At 43.1% G+C, this 14527-nt stretch overlaps 2 protein-coding genes across 3 annotated transcripts in view; one reads left to right on the plus strand and one right to left on the minus strand.

Moving 5' to 3' along the window:
* The window catches only part of SHOC1 (shortage in chiasmata 1), a 64038-nt gene extending 60916 nt beyond the window's left edge, over positions 1-3122 (plus strand). The window contains exon 28 of the mRNA XM_079790734.1: positions 2911-3122. Coding sequence (XP_079646860.1) covers positions 2911-3011 — 101 coding nt within the window. The 3' untranslated portion in view covers positions 3012-3122. The remainder of the gene's footprint in view (positions 1-2910) is intronic.
* A 2712-nt stretch (positions 3123-5834) lies between these two features.
* Positions 5835-14298, minus strand: GNG10 (G protein subunit gamma 10). 2 transcript variants are annotated; one of them, XM_079791103.1, is made up of 3 exons: positions 14155-14298; positions 8499-8630; positions 5835-7245 (listed from the first exon to the last, which is right to left on the minus strand). In XM_079791103.1, the coding sequence occupies exons 1-2, from the start codon at positions 14233-14235 to the stop codon at positions 8505-8507; spliced, it is 207 nt and encodes a 68-aa protein (XP_079647229.1). In that variant the 5' UTR covers positions 14236-14298; the 3' UTR covers positions 5835-7245; positions 8499-8504. The 2 variants fall into 2 exon arrangements, with proteins under 2 accessions (XP_079647229.1, XP_079647230.1); XM_079791104.1 differs by lacking the exon at positions 5835-7245 and having other exon boundaries at positions 8498-8630.
* Positions 14299-14527: the final 229 nt, after the last annotated feature.

The following is a 14527-nucleotide window of genomic DNA, read 5'->3' on the forward strand; positions in this document are numbered from 1 at the left end:
TTGGCTTCCTCTGTTACCTAGGAAACCTTGCTCTCTGTGGCTGTAGCCATCTTGGTTTGGGTTAATTTGCATGCTCGCTCTGAGTGGATGGTGGGTGTGGCTTGTGGGCGTGGCTTGTGGGTGTGTCAGAGGTATGGTCAATTTGTATATTTGTCTATTATTAGATAGGATATGTGTATATATATATATGCATATACATATGCATATATACATATATATACACACACAAGTTTTTTGGTTGTGTGTGTGTATATATATATACATAGTTATTTGAGAACTATTGAAAAAGTTCACACACACAAGTTTTTTGGTTGATTACTTCCCACCGACCCACAAGAGCTTATTATATGCCAGGTGCCATTTTAGGCCTCTTATGTGGATTATTTAATTCTGACAATCCTGTTAAATAGATACTATTAGCTCTATTGTGCAATTAATGGTTCTGAACATTTAATCATATCAAATTTTTTAAAGGACAATTGTATTTCCTCATTTATGGTAATTACTAGAGGCCGATGCACAAAATTCGTGCAAGGGGCTTGGCCCCTCGCCGCCATGGTGGCCGCTTCTGCCTCAGCCCCTGCCCACCACAGCTTCATCCGGAAGGACATCAGGTCTAATTAGCATATTATGCTTTTATTATTATAGATACCTTTCTTTTGTGTCATTTCTTTTTTTTAAAATATATTTTATTGATTTTTTTTTTTACAGAGAGGAAGGGAGAGAGATAGAGAGTTAGAAACATCGATGAGAGAGAAACATCGATCAGCTGCCTCCTGCACGCCCCCCACTGGGGATGTGCCCGCAACAAATGTACATGACCTTGACCTGAATCAAACCTGGGACCCTTCAGTCCGCAGGCCAACGCTCTATCCACTGAGCCAAACCGGTTTCGGCTTGTGTCATTTCTTATTGCTACCTCCTGAACATCTAGAACAAAATGTTAAATTCTAATGGTCCGACAAGGTGACCTTGCCATGATGGGAGAAAAAAAAGGAAGAAGCTTAAGCTTCAAAGCTCCTCTTTTGCATAGGCCCTTTTGCAAAACCTGAGAGGGGTCCTGAAAGTCTTATTTTCTTTCTTTTATTAAAAGAGAACCTCCAGGACTCACAAAACTTGGATTTGATCTCCTTTAATAGCCATAATTTCTTTGTTCTTGCTTTTAATGAGAAGTATTTTATCCCTAGTTTTGTAAGAACTATTGTGAGGAATAGATGCTGAATTTTATCCAAACTCTTTTTGGCACCTATTGGGATAAATCAAGCATGTTTTCTCCATTGACTTATTAAGGATTGTATTTACAAGTTTAATAGTGTTAAATCATTGTTGCCATTTATATAATAAATCGAATTGGTTTTGAGGGCTGATTTTTAAAATATGCTAAACATGGTTGCTAATGTTTATGTTTTTCATATCTATATTCATAATGAAATTAATCTATTGTGTTATTTGTGCTTTGTTGCATTTTGACATGATTATTCTAGCTTCATAAATGAACTAGATGAAAATTCCATCATTTTTCTACCCTGGAGCAAATTAAGCATGAAAATTATTATATTTTCTTGAACATAGGGCCCCCATATAGAATAATCCTCCCATTTTCTCAATGAGATTTCAGAAAATATTTTAAAATAAATTTTAATATTTAAGCTCTTAGGAATATAGATGGAATAGTCATTAATTTAATTATAAATATATATATTTTTAAATTTTATATAAACTAGAGGCCCAGTGCACAAAATTTGTGCACTCGGGTTGGGGGTCCCTCAGCCCAGATTTTAAGAGGGCTCAGGCTAGGCCAAGAGACCCCACCGGTGCATGATCGGGACCGGGGAGGGATGTGGGAGGTTGGCCAGCCAGGGAGGGACCTCAGGAAGGCTCCAGGGCAAGTTCGGCCTGTCTCGCTCAGTCCCGATCAGTGGGACCCCAGCAGCAAGCTAACCTACCGGTCAGAGCATCTGCCCCCTGGTGGTCAGTGCACGTCATAGCCAGCGGTTGAGCGGCCTTAGCATATTAGTAGCATATTACGCTTTGATTGGTTGAATGGCCGACCTGCCACTTAGCATATTAGGCTTTTATTATATAGGATACTTTCCAATTATTTCCATAGAATAATTTCATTCAAATAGTTCACATAAATCTCTGATGATAGTATCTTCATATCACTATGGCAACTTTTGACTTTTTACTGTGATTTTCCCTAACACATCATTATCTCCAAATATATTTAAGATATAACACATTTTGAATTCATATTGATGCAACCCTAGAAAATTTATCCAAAGCCATTGGCATAACCTCAAGATAATTTCCATTTGTCCTTTAGGTATATTTGTGATATCTATTAGAAAATTATCTGCTACATTGTTTTTTAAAATTTGCTTATAATGGAATCCAACTTTTGCAATTATGAGATTATATTTCCAGAAATATTCACTAGAATGGTTTTAAATTTTTAGCTTCCTTTTATACTGATTTAATCAATCTAGGCTATTTCAGGCTAGTGTATATCATATAAAATATAGTTACATCAGGTAGGTCTACACATTACCACCATCTATCATATATTAGCTCGAGATAAATTTTACAACATTATATGTATGCGTTAAAGAACAGGCTTACTGAGGAAAAACGTAAAGACAAGAGTCTTTAATCAGGAGAGATTTAGTTATTTGTATAAGGTATGGCCATACAAATATGTGTTTATAACACTAATTAGTACTGGGCCATTAGGTATAGGTGCATTTATGCTAAAAATTTAATTTTAATAGTCATTATTTTATCCCAGTTTGAAAATTTTAAAACTTCACAGATGATGAAAAGACAAGATCCATCTGAATAGTTGTAAAAAATAGCTATACTTTATTATTTTCAGCACTAAAATGGTTTTCCTTTTTCTCCTTTTAACAGATCTCACGTGTTCACAACTACCGCAATTCAAAAAGCGACGTCTAGTGTATGAAAAAGTCCCTGGTAGAGCTGATGGACAAACTCGTCTGAGGTTTTTTTGAAGAAAAAAAAAAATAGTGCTACATGCCACATTCCATTGTTTTTGTTGATAGACCAATCACAAAATGATTTAGATTTGGTCATACCTTAAAGAAAATGCAGTTATTCTTAGATGTTCTCGGTTTTCTATATTAAATGTTCATAATATACATTCTGCTCCATAGTTTGCATATTCAAATATCTCTGGATTGGCTCTTGTTAGGGAGCCAAAAGTGTGAGTTCAGCTTCCACGGTCCTCTCCCAAACACCTCATCACATGGAATTGTTTGGAACAGCCCCAACTTCCCAGATTGGCTCTTGCAATAGAAATTTCTATTCTTTCTCTGAGAGTATTTCATTTCCCTGTGAGGTTTTCATGTTAGAGGGAGTTACTAGCATTTAGGTTCATTGCTGGTGATAGTGATGCTGACCTTTGAGGTCTTGTGAGAGGCCTTACTCCCAAGTTCCAAGGCCCAGTTCAAACTTTGTAGACCTCACCAGAATATCACCTGTCTCTCTCATTGTGACAGACATAAGATACTCCTCCTCTTTCCACTGAAACTCAGCATACACCTGGGATCAATACTAGGGTGCCCCACGCCTTGCCTCTCATTGTAGGAGCCTGGATATTCTCCCCAAATATTGAGCCCCACCCTAAAACAAGGGATCCAACAGATGGAGTAGCCTGAGTTGAAGGGGATGGGGAATGCGAACTGTAGCAGTCCAAAATGAAGGCTGAAAAAAATGTTTTTCTGTCTTTTGCTTTATTTGGTTGGTTGTTATTTTTACCACACAACAGTTACTAATTTAATACTCAATTTAAGTGAAATGCCTTATTTATTTAAATTAACTTTTTAAATTTAATTTGGTATAGGCAAGTGCATATGTCTTTTCTTTTTTGATTTCTGGGTTTCCTGCCTTGCTTACAAAGATAGCTTTTACCATAAAGCTGTATAATTAATATCCTAATTTTTCTTCTAATGCTTTTGTATTATCTTTCTTTAACCCATGTGGGTTTTTTTACATAGTGTAATACAGGCCCAATTTTATTTTCTTCCAAATGGATAGCCAATAATGGCAGAACCATTTACTAACTAAGCCATCCTTTCCCACTGAATAGAAAAAAAAAAAGTTATTTCTGAACAGTTATGATCCATTGATCTATTTGCCTATTCTTATACCACAGTAACAGTTTATTTTGTGTTTTTCATTTTTTTAAATCATTTTATTTTGATTCAGCAGTTTAAAGTGAAACTTTTTTTTACTTTGTTAAAAATTTTTATTTATTGGTTTTTGAGAGAGAGATTGATTTATTGTTCCACTTATTCATACATTCATTGGTTGATACTGTATGTGCCTTGACTGGGTAGGTAACCCACAACCCTGGCTTATCGGAATGATGCTCTAACCAACTGACTACCCAGCCAGGGCCTTAAAGTAAATTTTTAAATAAATAAATAAATAAATAAATATATATATATATATATATATATATATATATATATATATATACATATATATATGTTTTTTAATTGATTTCAAAGAGAGGAAGGGAGGGAGAGAGGCAGAAACATCAATGATGAGAGAATCATTGATTGGCTGCCTCCTTTCACGCCCTTTACTGGGGATTGAGCCGGCATCCTAGGTATATGCCCTTGACTGGGAACTGAACCGTAACCTCCTGGTTCATAGGTTGATGCTCAACCCCTGAGCCACGCCGTCTAGGCAAAGGAAAATTTAAGAACTAGTAAGGCAAGCTTCACCCTTCCTTGTTTTATAAACACACACACATAGGGTTTTAAAAACTATGTTTAAAAACACTTGATTTTTCCATGTGAACTTTTAGATATTTTAACCAGTTTTCCTCAAAAGAAATAAAATAGGAATGCCACTAAGTTTATATGAAATTGATATTTAATGATATTATTGAACTTTAATTTATGTAGACCCTGTTCTATAAACTTCAAAAGCTTTTCTTTATAACTTGCAACTTTTGTTAAATTCTCAAGTATTTTTGATCATTTTGTCATTAAAGTGGAAATGGGATAGTTTCCATTTCAATTTCTAAATAGCTATTGCCAGTGTAGAAAATGCTTATTTTTCTATATATATTTTCCTATGTCATTAGTCCACTTCTTTTTTATTCAGAACAACCACTGAATTTTATCAAATAACTTGTTGGCATAGATTCTCTTCTTTAAACCATTCATGGAATGAATTGCATTGATAGATTTCCTTATATTGAACTAGCTTTTTTGTTACACTGTATCTCCTCTAGATATATTATTAGATTTGATTTGTTTATATTTAGGACATTTGCATCTGTGTTCGTGAGATGTCTCTAGTTTTCTTGTATTATAGTACCAAGATTTTGCTGAAGGAAAAAGTGGAATAGGAGCAGTTCTTGTGAGTTGTTTCTATTTTACACATTAAAAGCTGTACATAATTAATGTATATAACTTGATGAGTTTGGAGATAAGTGAAACCATCATCACAATCTATTCCATGAACCTAGTCACTACCTCCAAAAGGTTCCCCCTGCCCTCTTAGTTATTATTTTTGTGATAAGAACAGTTAACATTAAATCTGCCTTGTTAGCAAATTTTTAAGTATAGAGTATTGTTAATTATAGGCACTAGGCTGTAAGCAGATCTCTAGAACTTACCGTATTTTCCAGCGTATAAGACGACTTTTTAACCCAGGAAAATCTTCTATACGCCCAGTCGTCTTATACGCCAGAAAACACGGTATTCTTCTTGTAAACTGAAATTTGTTTGTTAATGGAGATTTTTTAAAATGCTTGTTATTGTTAAGATCGAGAATGGAACTAGTTTAAATGGTGATAGAAAAGATCTAATGGAGAAGCTGAAGATACAGGAGAGAAAGGATAATTGATAGTGTGACATTTCAGAGAAGGTTAATCAGATCCGGAGAACACATACAAGGGCTAGAAAGGGACACCTGAATTATGATCCAATGAAAGGAATTCAGATTGCTTAGATTTTTTAAGTTTAGTGGCCAGAACTTAGGGAGTACTTACCTAATGGCTTCTATTTTCTCTATTGTAACAATACTTACGCTCAAAAAAATCTTCATTTATTTACTTATGGTTTTATACATAGTTATTTTAAGAGCAAATGCCAGCAATTGAGATATTTCTATATATTATACATATGTCTATTTTTTACAAAATTCTACAAATACTTATAAACAAAAAATTTGTATTTCCCACTTCCAGCACTCAATCTCACAAGCAAACAGAAATCTGTGAAACTGTAAAACAAAATCAGACACAAAATGTTGCTGTCATAGAAAATAATGAGTTAAGCAGAAATTTTATTTCCAAGCTCTTCAAAAATTATTACAAACACAAATAAAATATCCATTTTAAAGTGTCTCAAATTAAATCAAAGGCACACCATCAAGGAAAAACACTTATGACATTAAGAATCCATTTAGCTTGTAAGATTTTCACATTGCTTTGCTTTTAATCACTTGCAATATTCTGTAAGTCACATTTTAAACATATTTGAAAGCTATGAAATAATGTAGTGTGTGGTTTTTTTTAAGTATAACCACAACTATGAAGTAGAGGAACTTAAGAAGACAAAGATCAGATCTCTGACATACACAAAATGGGGAGATCTAATAAACAACACATTAATCTTTCCAAACAAGTTTGCTAACAGCTTCCATATTTAGTGTTAAAAATAAAAGTCTTCTCACAAAAATCAAGACATCACTTGATTAATAAAGTCTGTTCTTTCCCCCAATTTTACACTGTCTTGCCTTCATTTTGAAATTATAAATTCATGAGAAAAGGACATATTTTGTTATGGTGTAAAAATCTTAACAACAAATTACAAATATTCAATTTTTTAATAAAAATGTTTTACTTCCCAAAATGTAAACATCCAGTAAATAAAACATACATAATATTTCAGGTCTAGAAACACTAATAATTCACTTATGAAAGAGGTGCATTTTTGTATATTTGGTGGTAGGGTTTTTGTTTGTCTTAAGTATAAAGCACTTCACCAAACAAACCAGGCCATTATTATTTAAAAGTCTTCTCCTTCACCCAGTTTCCTAATTTGAGTTGAAACTCATCAATTTCTGTAGAATTTTGGCTATAGGACCAGGCCACCGGGAAGGTCTGAATAGGTAAGTCATTTGGTTAGAGAAAAATGTTTCCGTGAGACTTGGAGGCAGTCATTCATCACTTGTGCCTGAAGGCTTCCTTAGCGAACTTCTTTCCTAATGGAAAGAGAATTTGGTTCATTGTCACTTTAGTAAGATTTACACATGAAATTAACAGTCAGCATTTCATAGGGCACTTGAGTATTCTCAAAGCAGAGAGTAACAAGTTAATTTAAAAAACCATCCAAACCACACCACTGAAGGAGTAGCACCCATGAAAGTGCTCTGTAAAACGAAAAATTCTATGCCAGCATGTAACTACTACCTTAATACCTTAAATGTGGGCATTTTTTATTAAAAGGTACAACAGTACCTGATAGTATGATTACTTCTTTTTAGTATGCATAATTCCCTTTATATGTATGAAAAAGGACCTATGATGATTATGTACTGTATGAAAACCCATACAAACACAAAATTTGAATATGTTGGCCCCAAAAGACTCTCATAATGTACTCACTGAACTCTTCCAAAAAAGGAAAAATGTGAATGAGACTCCATATAATGCATCAGAACCCATGAAATTTCTAATATGCCACCAAAGAGATGTTTTCATTTCAATATTTGGCTTTTAAAGCTCTTTAAACCAGACTCTCACTTTCCCCCAGTAGCTACATTAAAGCTTCCTCCATTAAAATAGAGATAGCCTGGCCAGTTTGGCTCACAGGTTAAGCATCAAGCTATGAACCAGGAGGTCATGGTTCAATGCCCAGTCAGGGCACATGCCTGAGTTGTGGGTTTGATCCCCAGTAGGGGGCGTGCAGGAGGCAGCCAATCAATGATTCTCTCCCATCATTGCTATTTCTCTCCCTCTTCCTTTTTCTTTGAAACCAATAAAAATATTAAATAAGTGAAACAGAGATGGATTCTGAAGCCTTTGAAAGAAATCACAGCTGGTAGTAGGAACAACTCTCCTCCTCTGGGGAGTCCTTTGTCCCAAGAGTAGCAAGTGAGTTGATAGCACCGAGCAGCAAATGACAACTCTGGGATGGTGTAAGGACAGAGAGAGTAGGATTCAGGTCAAGAAATGGCCGCCAGCTAACTCAGTCACAGAGCTCAAGGACATGAAGATATTGACATCTTATGAGGTAGTGCCCAAGAGGATTGAGACTCTCATAATTAGGTGCAATCCACAGGCAGGGTAAATATAGACTAGAGTCACCCTTCAGGGATAGTTGTGCATTTGGCTGCTTTTCTTTTTAATTCCCCCAAGAAGAGTCGATATTCAAAACACAGTTAGTTGCCCAAATCCTTGGGAAGCCCTGTGATAGTGCCATGGCCGTAAGCCAGCACGGTGGATTAAAACTCACCAGTCTTCAGAGTAAAGCACAGGACCTGGGCTCCCGGAAGGGGTTGCTGCCCGCTGGAACTCCGACCAGCAGGGCATCCTTGCAGGCATTCTGCATGCAGTACTGCTGGAGCTCGGCAGCTGCCTGAGAGACCTGAAACCAAAGGACTATAGCTTGACATGCCGCCCACAGCCAGATCCACCCGGCAGCCCTTTGACATTCGGACAAATGCTCTTGCAGCCTGGCCACACTTTTTGTGACTGCCGAAAGTCTCTTTTTTGCTGAAAGTTCTAAAAACTGAACTCCAAAGAGGAAAGGTTACAGTTGCTATGAACTCTAATTTAGGATATTTTTGGTTGCTTATTTAACAAAAGAAAAAGCAGCGTCTCTGATTCATTTAGTATCCTAGTTCTGAGACTAAATTGGTAAAGAAATAGCTCATGCCAGTGTTCCCTTTACACATTTTCACTCATAAAGTATGCATTGATATATCCATGTTTGCCAAGTGAGCACACTGTTTAATGCATACAAGACTCGAGTTTTATCCGGTGTGCTCAGAACAAGTTCTCCCGCCGTGCTTGGAGGCAGGATAGCTTGCTGGTGAACAGCAGCCTCTGGGACCAGATTGCCTGGGCTCAAATTCAGCTGCATGAACATGGGCCAGTTTCTTAGCTTCTCAGTACTTGTTTTCTCATCGTGAATGGTATTTAGTAATAGTACCCACTTCATTGGATTGATGTGATGATTAAGTTAATGCATGCAAAGCACTCAGAATAGTGCTGACACGCAGTTAGCAATAGACTAGTATATGTGGCATACTGCAGAAAAGTCACAATATTTTGCAACTCCTCCCACCAAAAGCTGGAGTCTGTTTACCCACTTCTTGAATCTGAGCTTGTTTTGTGACTTGCTTTGACCAGGCGAATGTAGTAGAAATAATGGGCAAGTTCCGAGCCGTGGCTAGAAGCGCCTTTGCAGTCCTCTCTCTTGCTGTGATCAGAGTCCTAAAATCACCACCTAATAACACCAAGCTAGACGACCCGAGGTCTGTGGAAGAGCAGCAGAAAGCCAGCCCCCAGCCACCTGCCTGCCAACCCCCAGACACGTGAGTGAAGCCACCCCACATCACCCAGCCACCAGCCAGCCCTCCCTCTGACAGCAGATGCATAGGAGGGCCCAGCAAAGATCAGCAGAGCTGTACAGTGGAACCCAGCTTAAACTGCTGACCTAAGAATCATTGTTAGTAAATGTCGTGGGTTTTTTTTTTAATTTCTTTATTGATTAAGGTGTCACATATTTGTCCTCATCCCCCCATTCCCATCCCACACCCCTCCCCACGGATGCCCCAACCCCCTGTTGAACTTAACCATTGGTTAGGCTCATATGCATGCACACAAGTCCTTTGGTTGATCTCTCCCCCCTCCCCCCACCCTCCCCTATCCTCCCTCTAAGGCCCGATAGTCCCATCGATGCCTCCTTGTTTCTGGTTCTGTTCTTGTTCATCAGTCTATGTTGTTCATCATTTCCCCTAGATGAGCGAGATCATGTGTCACTAGAGATATACTTATATGAACTGAATGTGAGATGAGCAATAATAGTTATGCTGACAGGCAAATGAATCAGTCTGTAGTGAGTTTCTTTCTGGACCAACAGTTCTTTTGAGACCCAATATCAATGTCCACCAGTTCCTTATGTGTACATGTCGGCACTGACCCCTCAGCTCTGGATGGTGGACAAATGGTGGTAATGCAGGTTCGATTCCCTCTGGTTGGGTCTCGGCCGGACCTAGGGGCACGGCTTCATCCGGACCCAGGGGCACGTGGCCTCACCCGGACCCAGGTGCGCGCGGCTTCCCCCGGACCCGGGATCCAGCCTCACCCGGATCCAGGGGCACACGGCCTCACCCGGACCCGGGATCCAGCTTCACCCGGACTCAGGGGCGCATGGCCTCACCCGGACCCAGGGGCATGTGGCCTCTCCCAGACCCAGGGGCGCGTGGCCTCACCCGGACCTAGGTGTGTGCGGCCTCACCCGGACCTGGGACCCAGCCTCACCCGGATCCAGGGGCATACGGCCTCACCCGGACCCAGGGGCGCGTGGCCTTACCCAGACCCAGGGGCACGTGGCCTCACCCGGGAGTAAATGTCGTTTTAAGTCACAGCATTGGTTCCATGTTATTCTGCCTTTTTTATCTTCCATTTGATGCATATTTCAAGACTTTCTTCACTCCCCATTTTTCTTTTCACTTTTTAAAATACGTTTTTATTCATTTCAGAGAGAGGGAGAGAGATAGAAACATCAATGATGAGATAGAATCATTGATCAGCTGCCTCCTGCATGCTCCCTATTGGGGATTGAGCCCGCAACTAGGGCATCTGCCCTGACCGAAATCAAACCTTGATGTCTTGGTTCATGGGTCGACGCTCAACCACTGAACCACACAGGCCAGGCACGTCCCATTTTTCTTGCATTGAAAGATACTTTGTGTAAAAACTCACCTATATTGTACAGAAATGATTCTAATTGCTGTTCAAGAATTTCTACCACTTTGTGTTAATTTTCCAAGCTTCCAAATAACTGGAAAATCAACTCATGTTACAGTTACTATCTCGTTTCTAGAATGCTTTTTAGGAATTTTGGTTTATTAATGTAATAATTATTTGTTACATAATATAAACACATAACACTGTCAGAATAATGTTTAAGTTTACTTTTCCCTCAAAAGAAGTTTTATCATTTCACATTAATTATAATTGCAGTTAATGGTTATATAGAACAGTTATTAATTCAAAAGAAATCTGGAACCAATTGTGTTCATGCTTGCTGCCTCCATATCAAAGGGAACAGGTGAACCCCACACATGAGTGGAAGGAGACTATGTCCCAGGACCCCTTGAAAAATGGGACTAACTGGACTCTTGCCTAACAACATGGTCAAAAAGTGAAGGTGAGCCGAAACCGGTTTGGCTCAGTGGATAGAGCGTCAGCCTGCGGACTGCAGGGTCCCGGGTTCGATTCTGGTCGGGGGGAATGTGCCTTGGTTGTGGGCACATCCCCAGTTGGAGGTGTGCAGGAGGCAGCTGATCGATGTTTCTCTCTCATCGATGTTTCTAACTCTTTATCTCTCTCCTTTCCTCTCTGTAAAAAAAATCAATAAAAAAATATATATTTTTTAAAGTGAAGGTGAGAGGACATGCAGAGAAAATAAGAGTAAAAGTGGACAGTGTTCCTCTAGCACTTTAGCTTGGGAGGATTCAAGCCCAAGCGCTCGGAAGCTGTGGCCTGCTGATGGAGGTGGGATAATGCCCTTGGTTTCCGCTCGTCTGAGAGGCTTCTCCAAAGCAAAGAAGGGGTCGTTGGATGGCTATGGAGCATTCCAGTCACTAGGAAGGGATACTAAAAAACTGGTGCCCTGGTTATTCACCAGCTGGCACGTCTGCTGAAGAGAAGGCATCTGGGTGTGCTGAGCACGTTCATCGAGCCCTGGGGTGAGGAGGCCAGACCTTGGATGGCTCTGACTCCCCAAGTGCTGCCTGTGAGAAGCCGCCAAGCCCCCAGATCTGCCACCCTGAGCACATCCCTCAACTACGTTTATTATCTGTGTGCCTCGAACAACTCACTCCAATTCTCCAGATCTCGGTTTCATCTCCCATAGTTATTTTTTAATGTAGATAAGAACTGGTTCCCTAGCAGCTTCACAGCGTAGGCATCGGGCTGTTTTCCTCTCCACCTCAGGTCTCCGCATCATCTTGAACCCTTGCTACAACCCCCGTTTCAGTTCCCGGACCTCCTCTCCTCAAACAACCTTCTCCTCGATGCCAACAGTCACAGCCAAGACCTGCTAACTGCTCCACAACTGAAATGTTACACTCCCACATCCTGCTTTCTGATCACCATCTCTCCTACCCAGCCAGGGTGCTGCTTCCTCGCCTGGCTACACCTGCTCTTTGCTCTGAGAGAATGCCACCTCCCCCTACCTCCAGCCCATCGCCAGGAGGCGTGCATGGTTCTGTCTCCATCCAGCCCAGGCTCAGGCTCTTTCTGGGCAGACCCTCAAGCCCCTTGCCCTCCACGCCCACTTCCATCTTTCTGGCACATCTTCCCTGCTAACCCACGTACTTGGATCAACTACCCTTCAGGCGGGCACTCAGATTCCTGGGTGGCCAAATGCAGCTGATGAGAAAACCATAAAGAGAGCAATGAGTCTCCGCTCTCACAGCAGCTGGGTGTTGAACATCACAAGGTGTCTATGGGTGTGCCTGGTAAGAAAGAGATCCCTCCCCATCCCTCACAGCTCTCCCCCCCCCCCCCCCTCGCTCTGGAGAGTCCACTGGCTCCCTTTCCTCTGCCCCAAAGAAAACTTGGCCTATTTCACAAAGAAAACTGTTATCATACAAGTCCTTAAGTCCCTACCCAGAAACATCTATCTTTACACATATCCTCACCCCCCTTTCTGTCTCAACCGCCCCCCCATCCCAGGCCCCCTGTCTCCTCTCCCTCCAAATCTCCTTCTCCATTTGTTCCTTTGCTCAACTCAAAACATGGCTTTTTGTTTCCTACTTAAAAAAAAAAAAAAGGTGTTTCCTCTTGAAAACCAGACTTCTCCCTTTTTAAGTCTGCCCACATTATTACAATCCAGATTCTGCTCCTCCTGCTACTGAAACCTCTTCAGCACGCCATAAGTCTCTTTCCCGTGTTTTGTACTCTTCACATCACTCCTCGTCTGAAATGATTTTATTGTTAACGTGTTTCCTGTTTCTCTGCCCCCCTAGAATCGCCGAGTGCTCAGGACCTAGGATAGTGCCGGATACGGAGAACCCGCCTGCGAGGTGCAGGGCCCAGCACAGCGGTGTTCACAGACACACACTTTCTGCAGCTGATGTACCGGTACCAGCTGCTCAACACAATCACACAACAGATGCGCTTTAGCCAACTGACTCCACACACGCTGGACGTGGTGACTCAGCCCCTGGCTTCCTCTCGGCTCTCCTCTGGGCCTTCTCTTCTGCAGGTGCCGGTGCCATGCCCTGGTCTCACTAATGCACCCTCTCCACCCCCGTGTCTCCCCATTGCATCCTTCAGCCTTGACCTCCGAGCTTCGGCCCATGTAGCTCAACACCTTCTGGGCGTCGCCTCGAAGCCCACGGGTCCAAAGCTGACCTCGCGTCCCCCTCCCGCCCCTCCCCACTCTCCCTCCCCGGCGCTGCAGCAACCGGCCGCGCCATCCCCGGTCACGACGCCAGAGCCCTGAGAGCGCCTCTCCGCCTCTCGGTCCATCACCCAGGCCGTCCATTCATTCGGTCGCCCCCGCATCTCCGGCCTCATCCTCGCGCACCGACGAGGAAACGCCGAGGGGCGCTCAGTCCCGTCCCCCCGGCCCCTGCGGGGACAGCAAGCCCGTCTCCCCGGCGCACCGGCCGGCCTCCCGGCCCTCCCCGCGGGCCCACGTCCCCGCCGCACCGGGAGCCTGGGTCCCGCTCGGCCCGGCGCGGCGGCTCCCATCCCTCCGGGCCCAGCCGCGAGCCGGGGCCAGCGCGCCATCCTCCCGCCGCCCCGCCCGCCCCGCGCGGCCTCGCCCCGGCCCCGCGCCCCGCGCCCGGCTCGGCGGCCGTCCCCCCGCGGCCTCAGACTCTCCGCCCTCCGCCCTCCGCCCCGAGAAGGGGGCGCCGGCTCCGCACCTTGATCCTCTCCACGCCGGCCTCCAGCTTGAGCTGCTCCACCAGGCGCTGCAGGGCGTACACGCTGGCCCCGGAGGACATGGCGGCGGGCGGCGCGGTGGGCGGCGGGCGGCGGAGCGGAGGGCCCGGCCGGGGACCGAGAGCCGGTGCCGCCCCGGGGCGGGGACGCCGCTGCGCCCGCCCGCCGCCCGGCCCCGCCCTCCGCCTCCACCCGCGCCCGGCCCCGCCCACCCGCCGCCCGGCCCCGCCCACCCGCCCCCGCCCCCGCCCCCGCCCCGCGGGGAGGAGCCCGGCAGGTGAGCGGCGGTTTGGGTCCCAACTGCCCGGAACCCCACCGCCTCCGCCTTCTAAACCGGCGAGACCGCACTGGCAC

The sequence above is a fragment of the Cnephaeus nilssonii genome, assembly GCF_951640355.1.
Source record: "Cnephaeus nilssonii genome assembly, chromosome: 14".
NCBI lineage: Eukaryota > Metazoa > Chordata > Mammalia > Chiroptera > Vespertilionidae > Cnephaeus > Cnephaeus nilssonii.

Coding starts and splice junctions, on each gene's coding strand:
- GNG10 (XM_079791103.1), bottom strand. CDS start 14,235: ATGTCCTCCGGGGCCAGCGTGTACGCCCTGCAGCGCCTGGTGGAGCAG. Junction 8,631..14,154: donor CCGGCGTGGAGAGGATCAAG/GTGCGGAGCCGG, acceptor CTTTGGTTTCAG/GTCTCTCAGGCAGCTGCCGA.